The 11,217-nt window shown below is 40.3% G+C and overlaps 2 protein-coding genes across 5 annotated transcripts in view; one reads left to right on the top strand and one right to left on the bottom strand.

The window, feature by feature from the left end:
• Positions 1–11,217, top strand: part of Naa15-16 (N-alpha-acetyltransferase 15/16) — a 47,343-nt gene that overhangs the window by 5,009 nt on the left and 31,117 nt on the right. For all 3 annotated transcript variants that reach the window (XM_069051561.1, XM_069051562.1, XM_069051560.1), the window contains 2 exons: positions 34–315; positions 371–584. In XM_069051561.1, the coding sequence (XP_068907662.1) occupies positions 34–315; positions 371–584 (496 nt within the window). The remainder of the gene's footprint in view (positions 1–33; positions 316–370; positions 585–11,217) is intronic.
• On the bottom strand, positions 822–7,851 carry LOC138133630 (proteoglycan 4). Of its 2 annotated transcripts, none has more exons than XM_069051559.1 (2): positions 7,691–7,851; positions 822–3,996 (listed from the first exon to the last, which is right to left on the bottom strand). In XM_069051559.1, the coding sequence occupies exon 2, from the start codon at positions 3,994–3,996 to the stop codon at positions 1,240–1,242; it is 2,757 nt and encodes a 918-aa protein (XP_068907660.1). In that variant the 5' UTR covers positions 7,691–7,851; the 3' UTR covers positions 822–1,239. The 2 variants fall into 2 exon arrangements, with proteins under 2 accessions (XP_068907660.1, XP_068907659.1); XM_069051558.1 differs by lacking the exon at positions 7,691–7,851 and adding an exon at positions 4,055–4,234.

Genomic DNA, 11,217 nt, shown 5'->3' with positions numbered 1-11,217 from the left:
TTGTTCGGTTTTTTCAACGAAAAAATATTGCAGCACGCCGGCGATCCCCAGGAGGCGTACAAGTGGTTGGACGAGGCCCAGGCCCTCGACACGGCCGACCGCTACATCAACTCGAAATGCGCCAAATATATGCTCAGGGCTAATCGAGTGAAAGAAGCGGAAGATACTTGTGCCAAGTTCACCAGGGAGGGTGTTTCGGCCATGGAAAATCTCAACGAAATGCAGTGCATGTGGTTCGAAACGGAATGCGCTTTGGCCTACCAGCGACTCGGCAAGTACGGGGAAGCGCTGAAAAAATGCCACGAAACGGATAGGGTAAGACGAGGAGGTTTTTTTGCAACGGTGGAGATCTGTAAATTTCGTTTTGTAGCATTTTTCTGAAATCATTGAAGATCAGTTCGATTTTCATACATATTGTATGAGAAAAATGACGTTGCGGTCTTACGTCGGCCTTTTGCGACTCGAAGACGTCCTCCGGGGACACCCCTTCTATTTTAAAGCAGCCAAATGTGCCATTGAAGTGTACCTGCACCTGTTCGACGAGCCTCTGAAGGATGAGAGTGCCGAGCAAGAACTCAACACCGGTAAGCAGCTTTTAATTAGACCACTAACTAGACAGTTATTGTCGGCCGAAATAATGACGTACTAAACTCTTGTGCCATTTGAGAGACTAATCGAGGGAATTTAATTACATGGTACTGGTAAATTGTTGATTAATGGAACAATGGGTGGGAACATCCAAATTAGTCGAGATAACCTTTGGGACGCAACAATACCTTGCGCCGAGATTTGTTGTAGTAAGAGGTAGAGGAAAGATCGAATCGTTAGATAAAGTATTTTATTATTAAAAAAATAATTTAACAAATAGTTGCCTAATTCGTATTCATATGGTCCAACAATACAATAATTTATCACTTTGATATACTTTTCTAATCTTCATAAATAAATTAAATGTTAACTCATACAAAAGATCGCCGTCTTGATTTCGCACCACTATGCTTTTGGGGTGAGAATAACAATTTGTTCAGTTAACATAAGTGGATTTCTGTCGGTACATCACTTGCATTCTACTTAAGCTACTATTTTATTAACAGTTCCTACGCAATCGACCGAATTTCAAATTCCGAGTACGTTGGCGGGACACGATCACAGACCAATTAAAATAGGCACTAAATTACAGATAGGAATCGCCAATGTAGCTCACAGCTCTTAAAGTCACCACGTCACGCACACCCCGCTTCATCTCTCCTTGTTCCGTCGTATTCTCGGCGCGTTCGGTTGCGAATAGTAATAGCCGGCCCCTTGATCGCGACTTTGGGCCAATTGCGGCGTCAGAAAGTAGAAGTGGGCACCGTCGTCTCCCGGCAGCTGATAAGATATGAACGAGCCCGGCTGCCCTTCGGCCGTGGGTACGTTCACGGCTTTCACGATCTCGGCCCCTCGATCCTTCTGGCGCGTCTCTTGAGCGTACTCAGCGGGTCTGGGTGCGTACTTCACCACTTGGGGATAGTTGATCCTCTGTTGGTTCGGGTTGACGGGGATGAATTCGGCGTCAGGGTTGACTGCGGGACGCGGAGGAAGGTAGTTGACGGCGGTGTCGCCCTCCAAACTGATCGGTTTCTGTTGTCGATACTGTTCGGGTTTTCGTTGCCTCTGCACGGATTGAGCAGTTTGAGGCATGGGAGTCGTGGCGCCGGCCAGTTTCTGTCCGAATGTTGTGAAATACTGCTTGGTGTTTTCGTCGAAGAAACCCTCGTCCGGTTTGGTGTAGAAGCCTTGGTAGATCGGGTTCGGAGTGACGTCGTATCCGAACTGATTGAGCGGACGGGGTGTCTGGATGTTTCTGTTCTGCTCCTCGACGTCGTCTTCGTACTCGTAGTCGGGTCTCGGGGGGTTGTAGTATTTCGACGCGATTGGTCGTTCTGTGGTTTGTCGATAGTAGTTCGGTTGTGGTTTGTTCTTGTAGACTGGAGCTTCAGTCGGTATTATCTCGATGGCCGGTTGTATTTGCACGCTGTATTTCGGCAGAGGTCTAAATCTGTCTTGGGGGTCTTCGACTTGAGGTCTCTGAGGCTGTCGATAATTCGCGGCTTCGAAACTGAATTGGTAGACCGGTTTGGGGGGGGAGTGAGTCGGTCTGTAAGTCGGTCTCGGGGTGGTGTAGTACTGGTGGATTTGTTTCTGTAACCTCGCGATATGAATACTGAACGAATCAGTTTTTGGTGTTTGTTGTACGAAACGATAACGAGGTCTTTGCGTGTTGTAAGAACGAGTCGGCACGTAAATGTATTTCTGTTGTTGTTGCTGAACCGGTGGTGCAGCATTCGATTGTTTCGCCGGTAGGTAGTACTCTTGAGGGATATCGTAGAATGGCTTCCTCGTTGTAACCTCCCTGGGTTTTTGTTCCTCATAGTAATAGTATTGAGCAGGAGATTTCGTCGTGGTCTTGACTCTGCGTGGACTAGACACTCCGATGTGGTAGTTCTCTGGCGGATGTGTTATCGAGTTTGTCTCGATATCGTTGGAAGTACTGTAATACACTTTGAGCGGCACTTGCGTCGTACTAATGACTGATTTCACTCTAGATGGAGGTCTGTACACGCCCGAAACTTCATTGTCGTAAACGTAAACTTTCGGTGGAGCACTCGAAGGTTTGACCGGTTTCAATATGGTCACAGTTGGTGGTCGCGTTTTTTGCTTTCTCGGTGGAGTCGTTCGGTTTTTGGTAACTTGAGGGCGCACTGACAAAATTGTTACAACTTTAGGTCGACTCGTCGTAACTACGGGATTCAGTTCGTTGTTGATTTCCGCAGGAATGTGAACAGGAAGTATCCTGACAGATTTCCTCGTCGTTTTGTCGTTCAGTACGGAAGTCGGTGGTATTGGTGTCGTGGTCGGGTGGATCTGAGGCAGGGGAGTTGTTGTCGTTTTGATTCTGTGCCTGCCCGATTTTCTCGTCGTGGTGGTGGGTTTTCTCGTGGTGGTCGGTTTCCTGGTGGTTGTGCCTTCGAGCGGTCCGAAGAAATTCGGCGGCGGCGGTAGAATGATCCCGGGTACCAGAGGTCCGGCCGGCACCGCCGACGAATTATCCTTTGGGTAGTAGAAACTGTAGGGCGGAGGATAGTAGATTGAAGGGTCGTCTTCGTCGAAGGGTTCGGTTTGATTGGGAGGGGGCAGGATCGCCGCGCCCGGGGGTAAAGAAGCGAAGAAAGGAGGCAAGGTACCGTTCAAATTGAAAGGGGGGAACGGCGACCCCGGAAGGTACTCCCCCGGAGGGACTCCAGGTATTCGGTACGGATCTTGCCCGGAAGTAGCGTTGGGCGGATGTGAATAACCAGGCGGGAGGTACGGACCCGGTTCGTAGCCTTCGGGGGGAAGTATGGCGAAGGTTTCTTTGTTGAACGTGCCATTAATCGTTCGCGAAGAATTTGTGCCCAGGATTTGCAGCGGACCGTCGTCGGTAAGTTGGACTGGAAATGGCGGTGGGACTTTGGGGTGCGCCGGGATTTTCACTTGACGAAGGGGCGCTTTGTAATCGTCGATGGCAGGCCACGTCGTCGCCGAATGGTCGTTCTTGTCCTCGTGAGGCGGATAAGTGCCGCCCTTCAGTACCAAAAGGTGGTTTTCGGCCAGCCATATCTCGTTCTTCGTCAGTCCGCCGAGATTGTTGCTGTTGTCTTTGGGAACTTCCGGATTGTTGTCGTAACTGATCACGCCGGGTCGTTTCGACGGCTTGGCGAAGAGTTCCTTCTGGATCAGACCGTACTTCCCGTCGGCCACTTGTTGCGATAGAGTCTTCTTCTCTTCGTCGTCGCCCTTGTGTGACTTTTTGCTTTTCGAACCGCTCGCTAGAGTTTCCAAAAGTTCTCCGTCGTGGGGGTCTTCGTGGAATATCCTAAGATGGCCGCCGACTAGTCTATGGATTTTTCTATCCTCGCTTGCTGAAGAGGCAAGGACCCAAACTTCTAGCACGCACAATAGAAGCCACCAGGACATCTGCAATAAAAAAACAAAACAATAGTCAATTAGAGTGTAGGTGACACGAAATAGTTACCATTGTTGATTTTTCGTAACGTAATCGTTACGTGTTTGGTTTTAGCGTGAAGCGAATCTTCATTTGCAATTATTGTAATTTCATTTGCAACCGCAGAACAAACAGAAGTGACCGCTCTTTCGATGAAAGTAAAACCAGATCTTTACTCCTACAAATTATGTTTTGCGGCGATGGTGAACGGGAAACGTTGCTGACCACGTTCTCGCCCGTTTTCTTTCTTAAGACCGGACCTTCATACGAGACAGTTATTGCGGTTTTGTGTTATGGCCTTGTCGGAAGGTGTGGCCGGAAAATCAACGAGGAAAATGTGGAGAAAGGAATGATCGATCAGATTTTTTAAAGCGGCGGATTTAACAGAATTTGATAACGAACGAAAGAAAGCGTGATTTTTTAAATTAGGCACAATTAACCGACGCAGTCAAGCCGTCAAAACATTGACTAATTGTGACAAATTGAACCATTATGAACAACAATACAGAAATAAGAATATTTAGATTGTCGCAACGGTCACGCTCGGCGACATTTTCTCCACACACGTCTGCCACCGTTTGTTCTTAATAACAACGTTGGCTGTTCTAGTTTTATAATTTCTTCGGGTATTTGTTAAAATTTGGGAAAGTGAAATTCTGACGTGGATACGCATGTTGCAAGATCTACTTATTCTCGTTTTTGTCCGTAACATGATCGATATTTACTTATAATTGGATTACAACACTAAATCCAATATGTTTATTTAAATTGTTCGAATAAAAAAAAATGTTCCGCCCTAGTAAACCCATTGAATTGAGTTTTTCTTTTTTTATCATAGAATACGGGGGTTATTTTGTGATGTAATTACGAGGAAGCAGGTTAATAATAGCTGTACTTATTAATTAATTACCGACAGTAAAGCGTAACGAGGAATCAAACCGAAAAGGAATTTAATTTGTGAAACTTTTTTTCATGAATTTTACACGTCGAGGAAGATTTTTGTACTAATCGAACGGTGTTAATAGTTCGCAGATTCATATTATGTCATGCCATCAAAAAAAAAGCGAAGGACAAGGATGCGCTCGTTGTAAATATCACAACATCTTTAAATGTCTAGAACCGGCTAGATTAATTTCCTGTAAAGGACCAGAAATTAGCATAGAACGGTATCCTCATAACGATTTGTTTATTTGCACAATTCTTTATATTAATTCTTTTGGCTCTGATAATTCTGTAATTCCTGCAAGTTACGTCATTCAATGTGCATTGTTTTACAATTCAACAAAACTAGGATTGCAGTTTATCTCGTTGCATTCCGCTTCTCAGCCCACCCAAAATTTGGGATTCGTCGTCAAAGGTGATGTTTTTCCGGTGGGCTGACAATGTCACATGGGATCTCGCTGTTCAAGAACCAGTTCACAAGACTTGACAAGTGTTATTGTAGGTACATGTGTGTCCTCGGCTCAGACAATACGCCCGACTTCACAACAATAGAGACATAATCGCGTTATTGCATAAAATTTCTAAAATACGCACTCACCTAAATATGTTTTTATTACGAGATTTTCGCCAAGTTGAGGCGAAGGTAAAGCTTTGGAATGTCTTATTATAATAATAACAGTGACATGGGCGAAGGCGTGGCGATTTTAATAAGCCGGAAAAAGTGATAAGTCAGCATGCGAATGTGCCTAAATATTTGCGAGATTGGCATTCGTCTGTATCGACCTGTAATTAAGTTCCGAGAAAGAAAAAGTGTTTGAGGTAGAAAATGGATTAAGTAACTGCAGTTTGTGGCTGTGAAGTAATTAATCACAAGTTAACACATGCAATATTCTCCAGGTTTGGAGATGCGTAACAGAAAAAGCACAACAATTGTATTTAGTGGAAGTGTGGGTTGATGCATCTAAAGGCTAAGGACAATATTTCTTTGTCAATGAGGTTAATGGGCACGAATTGGTGCAGGAAAATTTCTCGATTTGCATTTTGGAAGGTGCCACGTAATTATTAGTTTGGTGGTAAAGGTTAGAGCGCATTGCTGTTGAAATCCACCGAATAATTACCATACAATGGTTAAGTAGGGGACACAACGATGGAAAGTTTGCTTTTCGATTGCGCTCTGTTTAGATTTGACAACCGCGAGATCAGGCGCCAATTCGATGTGCAAAAAAAACATTTGCCATTTTAATTATCGTCAACATGATCGGAACGTCGAATATCGTAATCCTGTTAGCGGTGTACAAGGTGCAAGGACCACTTTTCGCAATTGCCACATTAAACTGTCATTAATTACAGATCCTTGGGAATTTTTGTCAGATCGGTACTTTTGTTCTTCGTCCAACATTTTCCCAGATCCTAAATTCTACAATGTAGGTCAGTTTCATTAAAATGTGCATTAGTTCCTTAATTAATCGTCTTAACAGATGATTGTGGGATATCGGGTGAAGGTTTTACCGCGTTTTTCGTACGGCTTCGCCAATTAAAGCAGAAAGTGGCCCGAACGAATTCGAATTGTTTTCGTTTTGCGGAGAAAATGTACAACATCTGCGTAATGACGACTTAACAAACTGCCAACATTGAACTTCACTCGAAAAAACATCTGCTAGATTATTGCTTTCATCTCGAAGATTTCCAGATTCAATCGTGAAGCGTTCGCTTTTAACTCGATACGAAATCGAATTTCTTTACATCGAACGAGAATGTTGTAACGTTTAAAGGACAATGGTTTGTTTTCGTGTTTCACCTGTAAAAAATGTCAAAGTTGTTGAACTGTCTGATTAGTGTATTGTGATGGAATTGACTAACAAGGACAAATATTCGAACGTAACCTTATTTATCGAGCAAAAAATAAACGAGAGAAATCTATCCGAATTTATTGTTCACGGTGTGACATTTCAATTGCAAATTTTTTTATAGTTCCTGTTTTTTGTGGTCGCACTGTAGTCAGACAGATTCCGATGGTCTCTCGTCGAACTGTCGAAGTGTTTAAAAATGGGATTTGGGCCAGGGTGTCCGTAACAGAGACAAACCTGTTTTAAACCCTCGTCCTTTGACCTTCCAATTTTGGAATGTAACGACTCCACCTCGTTCGGTTGCCAGTTCTTGAACGCGGTGTATAATTCGTCTCTGGATGCCAAATCGAATTTAATAACATTTATGATTGCATTAATATTAATTTTTTAACCTTTTAAAGGCATCATTTATTAATTAAATTGCCAAGTTTAAGTGAGATCGCATTGTTGTCGTGTTGCAATAAAATACTTGATATTTAAAGGATGCACTTTGTCGAGGTTCTTCTTCCTGACCGATCACACTAAAATTCCATATTCTAGGTGTATTATTAACATTTGAATTTGCACAATAGGTTAGGATAAAATTATTACACCGATAGGTGGAATTGTGCCGTGATCCTTATCCGTGCGGAAATTTCAGGTGCGTGCTTCTCGCGTAAGATTATCCGTTTTCACATTTTCTAACTTGAACTTGATGACAATTTAACAGAGTCGTAATTGTCCACTAAGTGGGTACAATGTAAGGATGTTTTCATTAGTGCGAAGGATGAGTCTAGGACGAGCGTGTTTACGTTTTCATTTAGTACCTCGTGTTGAATTTGGAAATTGTTGCCGAACGTCAGATCTTTTTTTTTTGTTTTTTTACTTTTTCTCTTACATTTTCGCTTCCCTGGTGTGCCGAATTGTATCCGAAAAGTTGTCACGCCTGTAGCACTGGACACAAGTTCACTTTTACCACAAGAAGTTTACATAGCGGTTCGTGTTGCGTGGTTTGCCCGGCGTGGCTGAACTGAAATGCATTGTTTCAGCAGCTCGCCTGATTTCCGTACCTCGGAGTCCGGTGCTTTCGGGTGGGGACATCACAGTCATCCAGTTTAATGCGACCTGACAAGGACGCTCCTTTATCGGGTTTTCCTATCACCCGGATTTGGCGTTGTCGGGTGATTTACCTCGAATTGCCGATAGGAATTCAAAAAAAGGACGAAATACGATTGGATATTCTCGGGACGGATCGGTTTTATGGGAGACCCTTGCCGATGCATAATTTATTAGTTTGATTAGTCATTCATAAGCGATTGCATCCTCACGAGGAGGATGTTTGAAGAAGTGACAAATACAGGCTTCTCGGAGGCGAGCTGGATTATTTGGGCAGTTGGGGCAAAAAGCCCAAAACATCTACACAAAACCAAAAAAATAAATATTGGCCAAGGATTCCAAGAATGTTAACATGCATTTAATTAAAATTATACCATGTGGTTGATTTTTTATTAATAGGACAACATGTGTCTCCATCCGTATTTAGATTTTGATTGGATTTAAAAAATGACGCAATTAATTTACCATTTTTTCACTTTATCATGTAGATTTGAGCTGGCATCCGTTTTGGATCGATTTTTTCAGATTTTTTGATAACTAAAATCTTTACATTTATTCTAAAATCAAAAGAGCAACATTTTTGTTTCAGATGGGTTTAAAATAATTAATTATAACCTGAAGCTTATCTTAGAAGTCGATCCATTAGAGCTGTGTATGTACATTAAGGATGTGATGGCATAACAAATCTTCCTATATTAAGTGGAAATGTAAATGAATGTAAAGTAGGTGAATTATAAAAAAAACTTAATGCAAAAAACTGTAAACTCATATATGTACTTGGAGAAAGTGTTTCTTAAACGTCCAATCTTTAAAAAGTTTACTTTGGTGAGCCATTAACAACATTTTGAGACTTCACAGACTAAACTGATGATTATATTGTTGATTTTTTGTTGTGAAAAAAAGAAATGAAGTACTCAACGTTCTAAACTGGTTTATTCAAAAATGTAACGATCATCAAGATTATCTAATTTTGTTCTTAAAAATAGAAATCCATAATGTAGACGATTTTTTGTTTGTAACTTTCATTTGTAACATTTTAGAGAAGTTACAGTCAAATTATAAAAATGTAAAGGAAATACATAACTAGAAATGTACCTACTCGTACATTTTTACAAATTATCGAAAATTTCGCAAATCATTGAATTAATAGCGATTGCACTTTTTCAATTTTTGAATAACTACAGTTTTTGAAATTTGTATAATTATTTACAAGAAAACGTTCTTTGAAAGAAACAGGAAATAATCGAAGGTAAAATAACAAGACATAATTTATATCGGATAAATTTTTCAATTTTACGAAAACTTTTTGCTTTGACAATTTTAAGAGTGGAGCTTTGAATAAAAATGCCCAAATATCAACGAGTAAAATTGTCTAAAGCAAAAATGTTTGAGTGAAAATTGGGAAAAGTATCAGATATTAAAAATTTGGTCGTGTTATTTTCACTTATAATATCCCTAGTGCATTGATATTAATCCAATGCACGAGGGCATATTCGGTAAGAAAATCGCAACGACACGGACATTATGCTTCTTAAATTATAAATTTTTAAATCGTACGACACTCATTAAAGACCAATAGAAAAATTAGTTCACGAGCCATAACCAAGACAACAACAAAATAAATGATTTTGATTGGCTGAAAAAATTTCCACTTATTAATTTCATGTTGGGTTAGCTAGGTGCAAAAAATTTCCAGGAAATCTCAATATTGTTATAGAAACGACACTGAATTCTGTTTTTCTATTGGCTATTTTTAAGTGTCGTGCGATTTTCAGCAAGATTAATTCCAGAATACAAACTTTAACGTTAGGTAATTATTTATAATACAGTTATTAAAAACAATTTGAGAATCTGACAGGAGTAGCATGCGATTTTAATCACTTTTGACAGATGACAAGAGTAGTAGGACGTTTTTATCGCGATAAACATTTTTGATTGGATGAAAGCAAGTGCTTGATTGGCGGAAGACGCACATTTGATGTATAGTCCAATTTTTACCCTTTTGAGGTGACGTCACGATTTCCTTGCTCGCTTTCTCTTTATTGAAACGACAGAAACAGAAAAAAACAAAAAAAAAGACACGTTTATTTATTGATGGCCCCTTTGAGGTTATTTTATGCTTCTGTCCATTTGACAATTTTTAATTTCTTTCACTTATTACATTAATTACAAACATAACCTTTCGAAGCAATTGTCAACAAATTTGACACATTTATAGTTATTTATGATCAATTCAAATTTGTTTCTGATCCTAGCTCAAACATACGTAAAGTTACTAGATAATGACGTCATCGCAAAAGGGTAAAAATTGGACTATACGTGGGAATTAATCGTTACAATTGATATTTTGGGGTTGTAGCACATTTTAGTTTACTGTTGGTTGCGGATACAAAGAAAAAACAAAATTGATTACGAATCTTTGTTATTCTGAAGGTCAGGTATTTTTTTTTATTAATCGTTAAGAAAGAAAAAAAACTTTAAATTTTGCATATTGCCCGTATTGGACTTTGATTAATATTCCTGTCGCGCTAATGACATGCAGTAAAAAGGCAAGTAAAAGACTCATCAAACATTGTGACAGCAAATAATAACATCAGTGAAATAAAAACTAGCCACCGAGTTGTTAATTTATAGTTGCACTACTGTGTTAAAATCAATTTAAAGTAATTTCTAATTTCGTTGAAATGGAAGTGAGAAAATTTACACTTTCGAGAGAGCAAAGAAATGGAATTGTTGTTCGGAGCAGTTTCTGAATGCATCTTCTTGCGAATTTTTCAAGTGATTGAACTATGTATTTTAGAAATTAAAAAAAAAACCTGATTGTTATTGCGATAATAGAAGCAAGAATGTTGTTGGTTTTTTGAGACAGGTGATGATAGAGGAGCGTTGCTTACAACACAACCCATGAGGGAAATCCCCTCATCGTCAGGTTCACTGTTGTGTTGTATATTTTTGGATCTCCACAAAATCAATTTGGATTCACATTAAATAAATCAATATTTTGTTAATGGAATCGACAGTGTTGTTCCCATGTTGTCACCGTCAGTGACAGTGTAATTAGCATCAATTTAAGTGTGTATTTTTCTGTGTCCCCATTCAGTCACCTGTTTGTACTTCTCGACGTAATAATTACTACTTACAGTGCACTTCAGATTTGAATTTTTTACATTTGACTCGTAGACTCTGGCACGATTAACCACAAGACATCGTAATTGCATAATTCCTGAAATATCGTTCGCTCCTTTGTAATTAATTTTATGGGGAGTCGACATGCTACTGTCGTTTCATGATCAAATGTTGCTGCGGAAC

Source organism: Tenebrio molitor, chromosome 6, assembly GCF_963966145.1.
Source record: "Tenebrio molitor chromosome 6, icTenMoli1.1, whole genome shotgun sequence".
NCBI classification, from domain to species: domain Eukaryota; kingdom Metazoa; phylum Arthropoda; class Insecta; order Coleoptera; family Tenebrionidae; genus Tenebrio; species Tenebrio molitor.
This window is presented reverse-complemented; position numbering and strand designations above follow the sequence as displayed.